At 38.7% G+C, this 18,907-nt stretch overlaps 2 protein-coding genes across 2 annotated transcripts; one reads left to right on the top strand and one right to left on the bottom strand.

Annotated features, from left to right (window-relative positions):
- The first annotated feature begins 756 nt into the window (after window positions 1–756).
- On the top strand, window positions 757–2,913 carry chac2 (ChaC, cation transport regulator homolog 2 (E. coli)). Its single transcript, XM_015034441.1, has 3 exons — window positions 757–1,080; window positions 2,095–2,130; window positions 2,276–2,913. Exons 1-3 carry the CDS (start codon window positions 946–948, stop codon window positions 2,672–2,674), a joined length of 570 nt encoding a protein of 189 aa, XP_014889927.1. The 5' UTR covers window positions 757–945; the 3' UTR covers window positions 2,675–2,913.
- A 1,846-nt stretch (window positions 2,914–4,759) lies between these two features.
- LOC106948646 (proteasome activator complex subunit 4B-like) lies at window positions 4,760–18,094 on the bottom strand. Its single transcript, XM_015034440.1, has 11 exons — window positions 17,914–18,094; window positions 17,706–17,810; window positions 16,178–16,269; window positions 15,896–16,027; window positions 14,998–15,200; window positions 13,522–13,607; window positions 13,209–13,337; window positions 11,246–11,401; window positions 9,506–9,644; window positions 9,220–9,353; window positions 4,760–6,266 (listed from the first exon to the last, which is right to left on the bottom strand). The coding sequence occupies exons 1-11, from the start codon at window positions 18,085–18,087 to the stop codon at window positions 6,132–6,134; spliced, it is 1,485 nt and encodes a 494-aa protein (XP_014889926.1). The 5' UTR covers window positions 18,088–18,094; the 3' UTR covers window positions 4,760–6,131.
- Between the last annotated feature and the right edge of the window lie 813 nt (window positions 18,095–18,907).

The following is an 18,907-nucleotide window of genomic DNA, read 5'->3' as shown; positions in this document are numbered from 1 at the left end:
CCTATAAATAAAAAATATCATAAAAACTTGTGGCTTCTTGCCACATGCTTGCTCAGGATGAGGGGCTGTTGAGCAGTCGCTGACTTAATTGTCTGGACTTTCTCATCTTTTTACCAATTGAAAACATAAGATGAATTTGACTATGCTATAATTAGGATGGAGCAGTAAGTGGGCCATTGAATTTGTCTTTTATAGTATGACTAATTGGATAAGGTCTAACTTAGAGCTGTCTAGTAATTGCCTTGAGATCAAATCTGTTGTGAAATAGTGGCTGTATCAGTAAACTTAACGGAATTGAATGAACTGTTTGCTGTATACCATAGAAATGTTTACCTTTTCTTCTAATGTACCCCCCTTTTATTTCTTCATTTCTATTCTTTCAAATTGTAATTATTAGATTATTAGAAGTTTTTTTCATGTGCATGTTTTTTTCATGTCAGTTCACACTTTATGATGCCGGTTTATTTCTTTAAGACAGTTTCTTGTACTATTTGACCTAAATAGTTTGTTCTTAGTTGAAACGACTAAAGACATCCGGGATAAAGACTCACCGTTCAAAATAAAAGCCAAGCGCCTCAGCGGAATAACCTGTCAAGACTAAGTAAACCTTAAACCTTTAATTCTTGGGGATAATATGCAGTATATATTGATATGTAAATGTCATCTTAGATATTAATCCAGATATTTGCAAAATTTTGAGATCAGCATTTTACAGTGAAAGGTAGTAAACGGAAGTAGAAAAAGTTACGTAATCTGGGTGATTTGACCGTTTGTTCCCAGGGTGACAGCCCGGCCGCTGATACCGGTAGTTGAACAGCAGTAACAGGTAAGCATGCCGGTTCTTATAAAGGGACGACCACCGTTGTAGTCTGTAGATGACTTAATAAACCGGTACCAGTCCGTCCAGCTGTTGTCGTAAACGGACCATTAGCTTACCGTGTCATTATGTGGGTCTTCGGTTACGGCTCCCTGATTTGGAAAGTGGACTTCCCGTACGAGGAGAAGAGAGTCGGTTACATAAAGGGCTTCAGCCGCCGGTTCTGGCAGGGAAGCACCGATCACCGTGGAGTACCGGGAAAGGTGGGTGCTCTCTGACAGTCTTTGACGATGTTTCATGTGAAAACAAAAAGCAGCTAAAGTTTGAGGGAGTTCACATTTTGCTAAAGTTAGCTCCTCTAAAGGGCTAATCAACCTTTTCTAAGTAATGTGTGCCACCTTTCAACAGCTCAATGAGCTTTCCACCTTAACAAGATGTGTTTCTCTGTAACTTGGAAAATTTATAATTATTGATGGAACAGAAAAATAGCAGTTCCTGTCAAAGATTTGTCATTTCTACATTTTACATAAGCAGCTTCTTTATCTTTACCTGATGCTGACTAACGCTAGATCATGATGACTTGCTTCTTTTATCACACTCTCACCGTCATTGTCTAAACGTCCAGCTGCCTTATGAAGACTCTGCACTCATTTTGAGTCATTTAAATTTGCACTACAAACACCATGCAAACGAAAATCAATATTTAGTTGAACTGAACCCTAAATAGCATTTAAGAGAATGTCTAAGTGAAAATAGTTATGAAAATAAAGAGAGACAAGGAATAGTACATTATGTAATTAATTGCACGTTGACTCTATGATACAACCTTCTTGATAAGATTATGTTCGGCTCAAAACAAATATGAGGAATCTGGGTTTCAAATTCTTTGAATGGAGTTGGTTGAATTTCACTGTAAAAGTAAATTCTTAAAACTTAACCTAAAAATAAAAAAAATTGAGGTTATTTATATTTTATTTGTTTCCCTACTTCTTGTTTGACAGTTAAGTTATTGCAAACAGAAACACATTGTAGTAAAAAGTGAACTTCAGGAAAAAATCTAATAAAGTTATTATGTTTACTCAATAGTAATATGTTGGGTTTGTTTAGGGGTTACTCATTTTTTTAGTGGGGTTCTCTTATAATTAGTTAATAATCATACCTGCAGACCACATGAGTAGATTACTGGCACATATATTAATATTGCTTTATTCTCTAATTAATGATTGGATGTATGACATCCCAATTCTTCTGATTCTCTCATTGTGTTCTCTTTCTAGCCCGGCCGTGTTGTTACTCTGATAGAGGATCCTGAGGTGAGTGTGATAACCAGTTCTACATGTTTGAGACAATGTCTCACATTGTCAGGTTATTATTGGAATGAGTTTGTCAATTGTCAGCTGTTTTCTACCAGCTCAGGTTAAACACGCCTGTTTCTCTTCTGTCTCATTTCTTCTTCAGGGGTGCGTTTGGGGCGTGGCCTACAAGCTGCCGACGGGGCAGGAGCAGGAAGTCAAACGCTACCTCGACTATCGCGAAAAAGGCGGCTACCAGGTCATCACGGTGACCTTCTACCCCCGTCCCGAGTCCAACCACTCACCGAGCCCGACGTTGCTCTACATCGGCAATGACGACAACCCCAACTACCTCGGACCCGCGCCCTTGGAGGACATAGCCAACCAGATCCTGAACTCCACCGGTCCGAGTGGGAGAAACACAGAGTACCTGTTCCAGCTGGCTGAGGCAGTCAGGACTATCATGCCCGAAGACCCAGACAGACACCTGTTTTCCCTTGAAGCAATAGTGCGGGAACGGCTACAAAAGCGCCAACAAACACTGGCCATAGAATGTCAAGAGTAAATAAAACTTGCTGTAGCAGGTATTTATTGAGAAGACCACTTTTCTCAAACATTGATGGGGCTGAGATGTAGGAAATGAAATCAGGTTTTGTTTTTGAAACAAATGTTCATCTCAATAGGATTGTACTATTACTGAAAACAAATTTTACAAGTAATAATGGGTTTTGCTGCATGTTTACAAGACATTACCAACTCATGACTCACAATATATGTTCTTAATAAAAGCAAAGAAAGTAAGAATTGGCTTTAATGATTGTGTCTTTAATGTTAAGTATTGCTGATTGTTGTTATTTGATCCCTTTCTATGTAAAGTGTTATAAAATTGGAAGTTAAACTCTTCAAAATGAACCATTTCCATTATAGGTGATTTTGTATTTGGTGCAAAATCAAATCCCTCCTGTTGGATTTGTGCGTTACTGTAAGCTCTAATCAGCACGGCTGCATATCCTGATGGGTGAACACTGTTAATATTTACAAAGTAAACTTCAGCATGTGAAGATTGCTGTGTTAACATGCTAATGTTAGTGCTCAGCTCAAAGCACCGCTGTGACAAATTGCAGGCTTTCAGAGCAGGAGGGCGAGGCTGGTCTTTCACTCCCAGACAGACTTCAGTCAGCCTTGTTTTTATGCACTCAATCACACGCGTTTACAAATACACTTCCGTTCTAATAATGGTGCATATTATTTGGTATTTTAGCCGTAAATCCGTTCTTGTTATCTCCATATTAATTTCCCTACATTCCATTTCATTACAGAGCTGATTTGCTGTGGCGATTCAATGTGCTGGATCAAAGGAGAGTGGAAAAACGTTTGCTTAATTTCTAAAAATGTTCGTTAGACATAATAAAAAACAAAATGGCTAAAACTCGAAAGCCACATGCAGTCATGATCAGACGTTCCCACACACTTATCTTCTGCTTCAAATTTTGGGCCGCTTAACGATTAATGGGAACTTATAATAATGTAGAACCAGACTGCAGAGACTAGAAATACGATGTGGGTACACAAATTGAAATTTATTGCGGATTCTAATAATAGCTGTTCAATAAATGTAATCGTAATGTAAATATTAGCGAAATGGTAATTGTCAAAATGATAAATGCTCAAAAATACACAGACTCCACCACTAACATCTGGTTGTATGGATTAGAACAAGCCACAGCCAAACTACATTAAATACTTTTGTCTGAATCTTTGACCACTCTTGTTATGATTTCTGGTAGAGAAATACATTTTTAGTTGAAGTCTTGGCATTCCAAAAGCTTAACGTTGATTTGTTTCGGCCCAGTTGTTTCTTTCATTTGGGCCTCCAGCTGTTTGATTTTAAGGACTGAATTTCAGTGCATTTATCATGTACTCACACTCGCCTCTCCTCACTATCTTCATCTACCAGAGCGCCGCCATCAGCCTCTACTATTCCTGCCACCGTATCTCAAAGACACATCAAACCCGCCAGCGATACGTCAGAAAGAAATCAATACTCAGAACAAGCGACTGACAGCTCTATATGCGATCCTCTTTTCCTCTTTAGACACACACACAGACAGCTGGAACCAGTTATCAGTGTTTATTGGATGCAGCGATGTCTGTATGTACAAAGTTACATTTTTCTTTTGGCACAAAACTAAAAGCTAACCATGCAGGAAAAAGAAAAGCGTCTTTGAGCACCTTGCAGAATATGATGTACAGCTACTGATAACACAACAGTGTGCTGTTTTTACAATATATATATATATATTTATTAGTAATAATGTGAGCCTATTGGTATCAGTATATCAGTATAATATAAAATCATATATGTGATATGTGAACAGATCAGGTCACCTGTTTGTTTTTCCACCGTATTTGGACACAATATTTATTATCAACTTAAAAACATACTAAAAATGTCTAGAAAAACAATTACTAAAACAAAAATACTCTTTAAAATGTTCTGAAAAATCCTAAATTCTGGGGAGGAATAAATTAGGAAACCTTCATAAGGAAAAATATAGTCTCATTAGAATCAGATTTTGTTTTAGACATTGAATTAATGTCAAGTGTTATATATATATATCGTGTATATGATTTTTTTTTTATTCATTTACTTTAAATTCACCAGGAAAAAAAAATCACTTTCAAAAACCCGCCTGCAAATGTGGTGGCCTTTTGATAACGCAAACCAAAACCATAAGCACTACATAGAGTGAAAAGCTTTTAGCCAATCAAATTACGCTCTTTTGATCACGTGACACCAATGAGTCTGGTGTGGCGTCTCTGGCCGTTAGCTACGCTGAACAAGCTAACTGTCGGACAAGCGATAGGAGAAGCCTAATTTGATAGGCCGCTGGACTCACGGTGACCAGAAAGTCCACATTTGCAGGCGAGTTTTTCAGGTGAATTTAACGTAAAATATATATACCAAAAATTCAGTGTCTAGGGTTAAAATTTTAGAAGACAATATTTATTCTTTACCCTCATATGTATTCGCACTAGAAATACCTCAAAAACCCACACATGAAATCAGTTGCGCATGACGATGATTAATTACTTAATACTTTAAAGGAGGTGTATCAAGTTAATGTGTACTGATTGTTTAAGTTAGACTGAACTTGACCAAAAAAAAAAAAACCCTCACAAAGGCCAGTTTTCCAGAGAGACAAAAGCCCAGACTTTGAAGTCTAAAACTGAATTATTTTGAACACGTTTGGCAAACTAACTGAGAAGCATCGAAGTGGTAGTGTCATGGTTTAGGAGTGCTGCTGCAGCAAGACCTTCCCATTTTCACCATCACAGACTCCATAATGAAAGCTATCATCTATGAGAAGGGACTTGAAGAAAACTTGAGCCCAAAACATACCAGTATTGTTATCGAGTTATTTCATTCAAAGAAGGCAACACCAACTACCAGGGGTTGGGTGTCCTAACTTTTTCCTTAGCTAAGCGGCACTTTTTATCTTTTTAGGAAGGTTCATTTTTATTTCTCAGTTAATTGCAGTTAAATCACTTTATTTTCCTGAAATAAATACAAAAGTAGACATCAATATGTTAACTTTTTCTTAATAATTAACCAAATATTTCACAGGATGTCCCAGTTTTGTCACATGACTGTATTTAAATAGAAAATTTTACCCTAAAGATTGTATTCAGAAACTTCCTTCAAAGTGACGGTGGTGCAATAAAGAGGAAGAAGAAGATTTGGAGTCTCTATGTTGATCAGAGCTGCAGGAGACTGAAAACACACTTTTATCATCGCCATGGCCGCCTCAGCGTGCAAAACAAACCCCACTGAGCAGCGTGCTAACTGAAAACCTCTCTGTCCCCAGCTGCTTTCCGGCAAAAGGCCAGCAGCGGCACGTGAGAGTCCAGACAGAGATCTCCTCCCTGGAACGACGAGTCTTTATCATCGCAGACAGAAGCCCCCAGCTGTACTTAAGGGCGGGATTATTTTTCCGTGGAAGGGGGCGGTAGGCGAACGTCTAGGCGTAGTAACAGGGCGACACCAGCAGGTTGGTGAGCACCAGAAGCTGGTCGTCGGTGAAGCATTGCCGATGCTCCTGCCAGTTGTCGTGGTGAGTGCGCCTGAACTCTGACAGTGTCTTCTTCACCGTCATCTTTAAAGCAAAAGGATAGAAACATTATGAATTCCTGCAACCTGCCAGCAGTTAGAGGGCAACATAACCCGAGACTAGTGATGAAATATGACGGTTCTGCGTCCATTTTTGACAATCCAACATCCTTGGATTTGATATGAGGACTGGACTGGATCTGCTTGTTGTGAACTCAATGTTAACGTGTAAAAGTGGCTTAAAAATCTCATGGAAAATCCTGGAACATGGAAAATGTGAGAAAAAAAAAAAAAAAGCAGCAAACTAATTTTTCACAAATATTTAGACATAATATCGATCAAGGCAGAAGAGAGGGATTTTGAAATAATTTAAAAGTATTAGTGCAAAGACAAAAGGCAGATATAAACTATGATGGATTTGTTTTGGGTTGATTTACATTAATCTTTAAAAGTCAGTTCAATTTATTTCTTGACTAATCAGTGTTTTCTTGGCTACTACTGTTTAATCACAGAGTACAGAACAGCTGTAGTAATGTTTTTGTTTTATGTTTCCCCAAGAAACTGAATGGTAGACTGTTCTTCCCTTTCAGTGATTTTCTTTATTATCTTGAGTCAGAAGTAAACCATATTTGTGGCACAAAACCCCACAGATGACCCTAAAAGTTTCCTCACTAAGCCACTAATCCTGCTTTTTACTACAGGCTCTTTGGTCTGCAGCTGAGCAAATTTAGCTCCTTTTACTGCAGACCTGTTGCTGCTGCTCCTGCAGTGGATGCAGGATGTAGCTTGATATTGCTGTCCTGAAATAAACAAGACCTTTACTGAAAAATGTCAGCATATGTTGCTTCCGAGCCTGCATAAATCATCCGCTATTAATGGTGTTTGTACAGAGCTGCAAGCTGGATGATTCTTGTAATTTCAAACTGGTTTCAACCTAAATGCATTCATCCTCTTTTTGGAAAACTTTTATGTTTCCCTTTTTTTAATGAAAACAACAATGGTGGATCTTTTAAAAATGACATTTCCAACTGTAGATGTGTACAAAAACTATAAATAAAGGTGATGTAGCATTTAAATGAGGAGACAACTGTTTGTAGCTTTAACACAGACGCACAACAAAATGTGAAAAAGCGCAAAGCGTGTGAATAATTTTGTAAACACATCAAATGTTCTGGGAAGGTAAAAATATAAAATCTTAGATGTTCAATGCAGCTTTCCATTCGACTCTGTGGTAAAATCCTCCAATAAAGTGCAATATTGATAGCAGCTGTTTTACAAGCACATTTCTGCACCTTGTAAACAGCTCTAATTATTTTTAAAATAAAACCCACACTTAGGCCTAATTCTGGAGTTAAGCAAACATAAAACGGCCATCAAATCGATGTAAAAATTTATCTTCAGAGTGCAAAAATGAAGGTGAGCTGAAGCGATTTAAAATATGCAGAGCAGCGATCGTCCTGCTTGTTTACGCTGATAAAAATCTAATGAGGCAACAATCATTTATTTATGTTAAAATGCCATATATAATTTTAAAAAATGCAGGGCAGCAATTATTTAGAGCACAACAAGATCTGAGTGAAAAGTCATCTGATTCAACAAGAGCTCAAAACATGGCATTAAGCCGTGGATCAGTGAAACTCAGAGATGTTCTCATCATTTAAACATGGAGCACGTTTGTTTTACACTATTGCCCTCAGAGCTCTTAAGAAAAGGAGGAACCCAAACTCAAAGATTTATTTATTTATTACTGTGCTTTTTAAAACCAGTGTGAAGATGCATTTTAAACCAATATGTTAGAGGATTTTACTCAGAAAATCTTATCATATGTCCCACTTTTCGCTATCGTTTCAATAAGAGGTAGAATAATTACTGCTAGAGGACAGAAACAGCCTTAAAAAGCTGCAACTGGAGTAGAGTAGTAGACTAGGAAGCAAATTAAGACCGCAGCAATTTCTGTGACAAAACATCAACTGTAGACCTGAAAGAAAAAAAAAAAACTGGTGGGTAACGTTGCATGACCCCTAATGTGTGACGTTTTTACCCTTTCATTTTCTCCTCAGGCCACCCAGGCTATCATTTCCAATACTACAGTGAAAGAAAGAGTGATTGTTTTCATTTCTGGTGCTCACAGCTCAGGCACCGAGCCTGACGGGGAAAATCCACAGAGAAATCTCTACACTTTATGTCAATCTATGATTATTTTGTGTATTGATTGTGTCACACTCTTAAATTAATATACTGTTTGTCTGTGATTATGAATTTGATGTTTAGAACAATTTTGAACATTTATGTAACGGTACATAATAGTTGAAGAAAATATTTAGCTTCACACTAAATATTTAGGTTGTTAACCAAAGAAAGTCTATTGCTGTCATGGATGTCAATATATTGTTACATTATGATGTAACAATATATTGTACAAACATAATATATTACATAAACTTGACATTAAGTTGTGTTTTATTGTATTTAATGTCAGTGCATTTCCATGAATGAAGTCTGGAAACGGGACATAAGATTTTAAGAGGTCAACTTTTTCCTCATTTGTTTCATAATTATGAATATTTGGAAGTCCGCATGTAATTCAAACCTCCAATGAAACAGATTTGAATTCCAGGTTATATTTGGGGGGGGGAGAGGGGTTTTAGGATGCACCTAAACCTCTGGCTCCCTTTTCAAATACGTGTAATTTTCTATGGACTTTACTCCAACTATCCTGTGTAACAGAATGGTTAGTTGTTTTACATATAAATATATACTCCCAGATGTGTTTATTGCCTATTCCTCGTCATCTCCTCCGCTTTGCGACAAAAGAAGCACTAAATTATCCTCACCAGCGCACTGTCTGCTTTGCGGATTACATTGTACGTCTGCTTCATGCTTGAAGAAAGGCCAAAGACATAATTTTCTCCTCAATTGGAGAATGAAATTGTATTCTTTCAGCTCGCACTGGCTGGAGCGCGTCGTTTGATTGCGGGCGCGCGCGTGTGCGTGCGTACCTCTATAGGCTGCGGGTCGTTGAGATGGTCGCTCAGCTCCATCAGGATCTGCGGCATCCACTGTGGGACGTCGTAGGGGCTCGACAGGATGCACGCGCTCAGACCGAGCACGCCGGCGTGGCGCCGCACCAAGTCTGCACACACACACACGCACGCACACACACAGAGTTAAAACAGGCTTCAGAATTTCAAGGCTCACAATTCCCCTGTGATAAGAAAGGGTAACAGGGCAAGTATTACTGTGATTGCCTCGCTGTGTAATTGCGTGTGTGTTTTATGTGTGTACCCATGGAGGCCAGCTCTCCTCTGGCCTTGGGGAGGGAAGTCTGACTCAGCGTCTGGAGCTGTGTCTGCAGACAGGAGTCCAGAGGGAAGAACTGGCACTGCAGTAAACCACTGAGGGTGGTGCAGGCCATGTCCCTCACCTTTAGGGAAGACGGAGAAAAATGGGAAGAGGAGCAACAAGGAATACCAGACCGTTAAAAACCCAAAGCAGTAAATTAGAGGGACAAATAAGGGGGAGCAGAGAGGAAATAAATCTGTGCGTACTGAGCAAAAGGAGAACGGTTTCAAATCACTCATCAACTCTGCTAAATATCATAAACGGTAATTGTAATTCAGAGGCAGCCATTGATTTTTCTTTTTTTTCTTTTTGTACCTGCGCTGTGACTCCAGATCAGAAATCAGTTTAGAGGTTTTACTGTAGGGCCAGTGAGACAAATAAAGAGAAACTATTTACGTTTTAGCAGACGGTGCACAGAAATTACTGAAAGATTAAAAGTTAAAGCTGAAGAAGGTGCATCTCAGTAAATTAAAGTACAAAAGCTAATTTATCCTTGTAATTTGTTTAAAAAAGTGAAGCTCCAATGTTATGCATTCACTACTCACACAAGCATATATTTTAAGCATTTATTTTTGTTTGTTTCGATTATTATTGCTAAGAGCTCCGCCGAAATTTTGGATGTTAGAGTCCCAAATATGTTTATGAAAAGCTAAGTGGCACAAACAGGTTTGTGGATCAAACCTTATTCAAGAGTTTGAAGTTTCACATGATGGATTTCAGTAGTTTTAATTTCTACATTGTAAATCAGTTTTTGTTGGTATTTTGTAATAATGTAGTTTTCAAAGAATTAGAGTCTGGGGTTTGAATTAAATGTAGGAATATTGATAAGTTTATAATTGTGTCCACTTTGAAACTTTTTGTATGATTATGATGAAGTTGAAACCACTTGGAGGGCAACAAAAATGTATTTATTTTAAATAAAAAATGTTAAATCAAATTCATTGCACTTTTTTTTACTGTATCGACTCAATATTAAATTAAACTTGCAAGACTTTACTGAAATGAACAAAATTAGCAAATCAAAAACAAAAAGAAAGAAAAAAGTGATCTATAATAAATGATTGTCTCTCCAAAGCATAAAAATGGTTTTGCATTATTATAAGATGGACACACAATGTTTTTTTGGGTTTATTTCTTTTGTTTTTTGGCCTTTTTAGTCCAAGCTCAACAGCAAGAACAGGAAGTCGATTTTTCTTCCAAATTTCTTGCTGCAGCACCCGCTTTTGAATAAAAATTGCTGGTTGTCTGCAGTTCTCTTTACTACAAAAGTAAGTTGAATTCAGAAATCTGGTTAATGAATTAGCAATTATTTTTATTGTACCGCTTTTTCTGTAAAAAAAAAAAAAATGCATCAACCGGCTAGATTTGCTCCATTGCAGAATTGCACATAAAATCATCAAAAGGACCGCAAATCGCCCTCAGTCCGCACTTTGGACTCTCTTCTTTAGACATAACACAAAAGTCCAAAAGCATGCAAAGCAGCTCCATTAACTTATCTGTAGCCACAGTGAGAAGTGATGTTATTTTTAAGCAACAATCATGAACAGACAGGAATGAGAATGAGCAAAGGGATAAGTGGCCTCTTATAATCCTCTGTCAGTTAGGCTTTATGAGAAATGGCAGCATCCAACCTGCGCTTCCTGTCCAGCTTTTTATTTTTTTTTATTTTTTTAAGCATATTACCTCAAGCTGTTCATCCAGGAGCAGCTGCATCACCAGCTTTCGGATGCGCAGAACCTCAGCGGGCAAACTGAGCAGAGTGAACAGATTGTAGAAGACTGTGATCTGGAGGTAGGTCAGTACTGAGAAGCGAGCGTGCCACGATCTGCTGGCCGCCATCTGAACACAGAGGAGGACACAGAAAAGGAACGACTCGGTCACAGTGAAAAGGATGTGATGGGAACCCATCGTCATTTTATCTCTGGATCACTTTAATTTTTCTTACCCAAGAGATATTGCCGAATGAAGTTGTATTCTTTATATGCACGTTAGCGTTAAAAGACCAAATACTGCCGCCGGAGATCTCAATTTGTTCACAGTTTAGCTTAGTATAAAGGAGCATTTGTAATATCCGGATGCAATTTAAAACGGCGTTCTTTATCGAGTTTAAAAATTAGACAAACCCAACTTCGGATTAACATCAACTTACATATTACACCTTGTCAGTGTTTGACAAACAGAGACAGCGGTTGGTCATAAAACGTGTTGATTAGCTGACCATCAGGAATATGAGCTCCTTTATAAAAATATTGTTCCGGAGTGATTGTGTTGGCTATTGCCAAGGCGGGATGACATCTGAAGCAAATATCTATCAGGGTTCGGGGATCACTGCCAAACATTTATGAGCTCATTATTCAACCGTGAGAGAGATTATCCACAGGTGGAACACATTCAAAAGAGATGCATAATCCTCACTGCAGGTTCGTCTGAATGCTGCGATGCAGGCTCAGCGGCCGCGGTATCTGTTGATATTCATGAAAGCCAATTGAAAAACAGTTTGCATCTTTGAATTTTGGACACACGGAAAGAAAAGTAAAACCAAATCCTGAAAGAGAACATGAGATTACAGTTTTGCAGTGTTCTACTCAAAGTTCAGAACGTGATTTAATTTTAATGCTGGAACAGGATGATGAGAGCGCTGCACACTTTTGGAGTGGGCGATATGGACTTAGAGTTTTCATGGAACAGTGGAGAAAATGGCAAAAATGCAATTTCTGATCATACTTTCAGCTTTATTTTTTTTTTATATACTTCCCTTCAGTAACGGAAATAAATCAAAATTATGCTAAGAATGTTTTCATGATAAACAATATGATAAATGCTCACCCATACCCTGGCTTTTTAATAACCTTTTCTCTGATTTGCTTGAAGAGTTCTCGCATCTTCAGTCAATAGATGATCCAAACACAATACGATTGATCACTTGAGACGGATGATTTCTATTCCACTCACTGTGCCTGGTAGCACCAATTGGCTGGATCTCTGTTGAATTAAGTCACTTTAAAAGGAAGGATATTTGTGAAATCACTTAATTTGTGTGAAATAGTTTTAGTTATTTTAGCAGGAAGTTTTCAATTTGACATTAAAGAGTTTTTTTTTTGTCAAAAAAAGACCAATTTTGTTGATCATGTTTGATTTGATAAAAGGTTGTGAATATTTTTCATAGGCACTGCATTTGGGACAATAAAGGGAGCAAAATATTCATTCATTTTACACATATAGGCACAAGCTTCAAGGTTCTGGCTGTGACTTTATGTGAATGAACAACACGGAGTAGCACATAATTGTGAAGCAGAAGGAAAATAAAGACTTCAAATATTCGTAAATTGAAATCAGAAGTGTTAATTCTTTATAAAGCCACTTTTTGTTTCAATTACATTTGCACATATTTCGGTCTGTATCTGGAGCTGCTAAAGAGAGAAAACGTTGCCCCGTTCTCTGTAAAACACCAAGTTCAGTCAGATTTGATGAAGAGCAGCCCTGAACTTTTAGAAACCTTTTAAAGTAAAAATACCTTTACTTTTTCTACAATGACTCCAGGTTGTTCTTTCTCTAACCCGGCATCTTGGGCAGCATTAGGATTGAAACACTGACAGCAGGTCCATAGGGCAGCATGCGTTATGAGCATCCCGCTTTGTGTGCGTACCTCCTCCAGTGCTGCCAAAACCAGAGGGATGTGCTCCGGATAGAGCAGGCCCTGGGACATGAGAGAGAGACACGTGCGCGCATCCTGCTTCATCTCATCATAGCTCTCATCAATCTCTACTGGGGCAATCTGCGGGGGGAGACAAACACAAGAGTGAGACAGAGAGGCAGGAAGACACACAGCAACGCGCCATTTTCAGTAAATGAAGAGAGAAATTGTGTTTAATGGGCAAGTAAGATTGAGTGGGTAATAATGCTGTGCTGGGACCTGTGAGTTAGCCTGTGTGAGCGCGCGCGCGTGTGCGTGTTGTTACCTTGAAGAGCACAGGCAGGAGCTGTAGCTGCTGCTGAACAGGAGTGGTGAAGGTTCGCCCTGCGCTCGCCATCAACCACTTCAACACTGCAGAACACAAACGTGCGTATAAAGTCATTGATATGCCCACAAACAAACACACAGAGGAGATTTCACTGGTAAATGACGACATGCAAACTCTGAGCTGTGGTCTTGCTGCATTAATCTGTCGGTAAAAAAAAAAAACGGTTCATCTCATTTAGTAAGTAATGACTTGTACAAGCAGATATTTTGTTTGTGCAATGGCGAGTAAAGAACTTGAAAGATTAGCATTTCCGTGAAATTAGCATGGGAAATTAAACCTTGGTAGATTTGTTTAAGTTGTCAATATAATCTAAAAAAAAAAAACCTGAGATAAACGAGAAATGGCCATTCAGTCGTTAAAAACCACAAAATATTTTCCCTTGTTGTGCTGATGGCCACACTCTTTGGTGTGGAAGTTACTGCTGACGAAAGAAGTCTAAGTTGATCGTTTATAACATCACTGAGTTTTCAAATAAAGATGTTTACATGTGTTTAAAGTCAGAGGAAGCACAAAAGCAGCCAGACGGTTGTAGAAAACAGATATGTTTTTCAAGGCTGCTGCAACAGGAAGTTCATTGTTTGCATATAATTAGAAGCTAAACATTGAAGAGTCTATTCTGTCACAAACCATGCTGAGTTAGGAAACGTTACGGTAAAACACAAAATATTACCAAGTATTTGTGTTCTAGTTTTTAGTACAATTTAGACAAAACTAACTCAGAACTAACTTTTCAGCAAGAAATATGAGCTTACTTTAATAGATAAGTCTTAGATTATTAGACTTATGAGAAAAATGTCTTGTTATAAGTGACATAATCTGCCTTTGAGTACTTTTTTATTAAAATTAAAGAATTACTGACTTAAAACAAGCTCATATATCTAAATAAAAAGTCACTTCAAAGTTAGTTTTGGCTTATTTCAAATGTACTAAGGCAACTGCACTAGAAACTATAGAAAGTGGTGTAACCTGTTAACTACACTTCGTGCACAGGCCCAGGTAAGATCAAATACTTTTGATTTTACTCAGTCGAAAGCAGCACAAGGCTCTCCAGACTAAAATTAAAACTATTCGCAGCTCAAATCAATAACAAAACAAAATCCTGCAGCAATTACTGAACTGTACGACCTGTAAAATTATATCTTAAAGGTAACCTCCAAACAAATGAATCGGTGTCCTTCCCCTAAATTGTTTTTCAAATGCTTCAACACACACCCTTGGAATATGCCGTCGATCAATACCTCACTACCTTTTCAAAAATGAATTTAAAAAGGTGAATCAATGAGAAGCTTTTAACTTGTGTCATTCAGTCTGTTCCTCCGTTTCAACAAGAGAACAAGCTGTCACGGCACGTTTAGATATTTCCCCCCGCCCCCTCCGAAGGCCGCGTCTCGTTCCCCGCATTCGCATTCTGACCCGTTTTGAGCAGCTTGACAGCCTGGGTGCGCTCGTCCGTCTCCTGGGTGTTCTCCTCGTGGACGTGGTTATGGATCTCGGGCTCCGACGTGAGGGGCTTGAGCCGCTCCAGGACCCGAGTGACGAATTCTGCCACGTGGGGGGAAGAGGTGGGCCTGGTGTGGGGCAGCGCCACGTCTATCATGAAGATATAGGTCAGCACACTGGAGAGAGGGTGGGAAGGCAGAGGAAGAGGTAATGTAGGGGGAGAGAAAACAAAGTGGGCGGCTGAGACGAATCTGAGCTTTAAGATGGACGATTGAAGGAGATTATGGGTGCGTTCACACCAGCGCTGTTTAGTCCACTTTAATCGAAATCTAGTTTGTTTGCTGAGAAAGTCGAACTCTGATGTGGAACAAAAAAGCAAACTGAGCCGCCTAAAATGACCCCAGACCACACTTTGGACATCCCTGGTATCATGTGAACGCCAAGCGAACCGAGGACAGCTCCAAAAGCAGGGCATTCTGGGTAAATATAACCAAAGCAAACATGCAAGTCCAGCACTAGCAGGAGAAATGGCTCGTGGTCTTTTACCAGACAAAAGTGAAATCTGACGAGCGCTAAAATGTGATGCTACTCCGTTTTCATTTACATTTTCCAAAATAGTCAGTTGCGCTCATGTCTTCCTTCAGAGGTCTTTGTGTCGTTTCCTTCAGTGGTTCCTGATGCAGCGCCACCACAGGTGAGGGGTAAAGACGGTTTTCAAAAGTGTTTCACACAGTTCAGTGTGAAAAACGAACCACATCAGATGAACATGTAACAAATGTTGCAATTTTGCTCCCCACTCGAGTCGAGTCTACCAGACCATCAGGCGTGAAAACACCCTAATATAAACCTGAGGATCTAATCGAGTAATTACCTCCCTATCCGCTCCCTGACGTTTTTATACACCTGGGTGAGTTTGGGCTCCAGGTAAGCCAGCAGGCGGTGCAGCAGCTCCGAAACCCTCCACTGCTGCTGGGCGAGACCTCCTTGAAGCACATACAGCAAACTGACAGAGACAGAGGAGGAAGAGGAGGGGGCTGTTTTGTTATACTGCGGCAGCATGTGTCAGCTCAGGTTACTACTGCAGCCTGAAATCTGAATCCCAGGAAATATTGTAGGTGACACAAACACACAGCGTGCGCATAGTTACTCATACCTGGCGTCCCTGAAGGAGCCGCCCTCCCCGCTCAAGGGGCTCTCCATCAGCAGCTCAAACAGCCAGTGGAGTTTCCTGGGGTCTCTGCCCTCCTGTTGGACAAACACACACACACACACACACACACACACACACACACACACACACACACACACGCACCAGTTATATTTTTATCCCGGCTGTCTCACACGGCCGAATAGTTGTCGTGCACTCGGCTGCTTTGTGTGTCAGCAGGATTATTAATGTGGAAATGTTTGCAGGCCCTTCTGATGTTTTTGGTTTTCCTACATTAATAAAATCAAACAATGTGAGATTTTCTAGAATAGATCACGAAAACATATTTATACAGATAAAATAAGATACTTTCATTTACAAGTTATCACACAAGGAAAAACAAAGTTGCATCAGAGTTAGCTGGAACGGTGTACTAAATTATAGATCTGAAGATATTATATTGTCAAGTTAATTTATTTATAATTATAAGTTAATTTAATCAGTAACAAAGTTAAGCTCCTTACACACATATTGGTATATTTGAAGCATTTATTTCTTTTAATTGAAAACATGAAATTCATTTCTTTTTAAAAATGAGAATTTTAAAAATTCTTATGACATGTATCAGCATATTAGTGGAAAATTGAGTGGCAGAAAAAAGTTTGAAATATCCTTGTGCTGTACACAATATATACACTTTTTCTCATGATCAATGGGAATTTTTCTGCTGATCATGTTTGGGTTTTCATCATCATTCACACTTTGCCACATTCAATTAATTTTCTCTGTTGCTTTAATCTTGTAGACGTCTTGCCTTTCTCATTTCCTTTCTTCGTCTTTAGTTTCTCATGTCTTGGGTTCTGTAATCTATGCATTTTGGCTTTGTTCTCTCTTTTTGCTTTGCAGAAGCTTTTGTTTCTGAGCTGAGCCAAACGGCAAATCTACGCTGCCACATTCATCTGTGGTCACAAGCTCCGGTCAGTGACCGAAAGAACAAATCATGGATACAAGCAAGAGAAAAGCAGCAGTGAGGAAAACAACTGACATCATTATATAATGTTTGGCAGTAATATTGCAACTGCATGATTTTCTAGCCTTGGTGTTAATGACTACATGCTAGAAATATGTTGAGTCAGAAGTTTATTTTCCATGAAGCTGCAGACCATTAGTATTTATTGGCCTTCATTATCGGTGGGTTTTGGTGTTTATGAACAGAAAGCCACAAATAACCAAAATGAACTTAAATAAATACTTGAAATAAATCGTTCCGTGTGTGACGAATGCTTAAATCAATTAACTTTTCAGTGACATTGTAATCTGTGTAATTTATTAAGAGAATAAACAGATTTCCCGCCGCAGAAACGTTGAGACATTTCGCCAAACGGAGAACAACTGTTATAATAATCACAAGAGCGCGGCTGCCAGAACCGCTGGAAATTAACCCGTGATTCATACCAAATCTGATCTTTTCAAACTCAGGTTGAAAATAACTACATAAAAATCAATTTCTCTGAAGTGCAGCCGAGTGACTCACGCAGGCTGTGGCGATGCATGTGCCCCAGTCTGTGTAGGTTTCCACAGTGATGTTGTTCAGCGCTGTCCTGATCAAAGGGCAAAGCAGCTGCCACAACCTGTCCACCTAACACGGACACACGGACAAAGTTTTTTTTACTGATATTGACGGGATTTTTTTTTTTTGTTTTGTTTTATTTTGCTACGGAGAGGGAATTTCTGCTGCGCACCTTGCTGAAGCTCCAGTGTTTGCTGCCTCTGATTAGTCCGGCCGTAATCTCGCACAAGCAGCGCTGGGAGCTCTCGTGGGGGTTGCTGGCGAGTTGCTCCAGATGAGGCCACAGCACTGGCAAGAACGCGTTGCCGTAGTTACGGAACAGCCCCTGCCAATCAAACATAAGCATTCGGGTTTGACTGGTAAGTAGGAAGTTTTTTTTTTTGTCAATTTTTTTTTTTTTTTTAATTAGGTGGAAAAAACAAATTACAGCAGACAAAGACAGTAATTGCAGCCTTGGTGGAGTTGGGCCTGAGGCGGCGCTTCCCCATTAAATACATGGCAAAAACACTAAATCTTACCAAGTATTTTCAGTAGTTTCTTAGTACATTTGAAAGAAATAGAAGTTTGTTTAAGTCAACATTTCCTTAATATTGATTAAAAAAAAAAAAAAAGTACGAGTTTCACTTGCAAGACATTTTTACCATGTCATAAGTGAACTAATCTGCCAGTGAAACTATTACTTTTGAATAACAAATTATTGACTTAAAAAAAATCTTGTCTTGTAAGTCAGTTTTTGTCTTATTTAATGTGTCCAAAGATATTTGCGCTTCAAACTAGACTAGGGTTGAAACCAGTAATTAATTCTAATTAATTGATTATCGAATTAACTAATTTAGTAATCAATTAATTGTAAAAAAAAAAAAAATAGACAATTTGCTGAAAAAAACTAAATACTTAAGAGGAAAAAGTAAAGCCAAAACTCTACAATATTTATATATATATATACACACATATATTTTGTATTTAGGATAAAACATCTTTGTCTGTAAAAATGTTCTGCCAAAATCTCTCCAAGTGGCTTAAGTTTTGCGTTGCGTGGTTTAAATTCGCAAAAGGCTGTTATTGTTATTTTTGGCACCTTTATTTGACAAATGTCAGGGACTCGCACCCAAAACAGCCATGCTGATGAATAAAGTGTCCATGTAAGATCCGTTTGATAACATGTT

This window comes from Poecilia latipinna, unplaced genomic scaffold (genome assembly GCF_001443285.1).
Source record: "Poecilia latipinna isolate Pla-1442-1.1 unplaced genomic scaffold, P_latipinna-1.0 Scaffold299, whole genome shotgun sequence".
Taxonomy (NCBI): Eukaryota; Metazoa; Chordata; class Actinopteri; order Cyprinodontiformes; family Poeciliidae; genus Poecilia; species Poecilia latipinna.
Note: the sequence above shows the minus strand (reverse complement) of the source record. Positions and strands in the feature narration are given on the sequence as shown.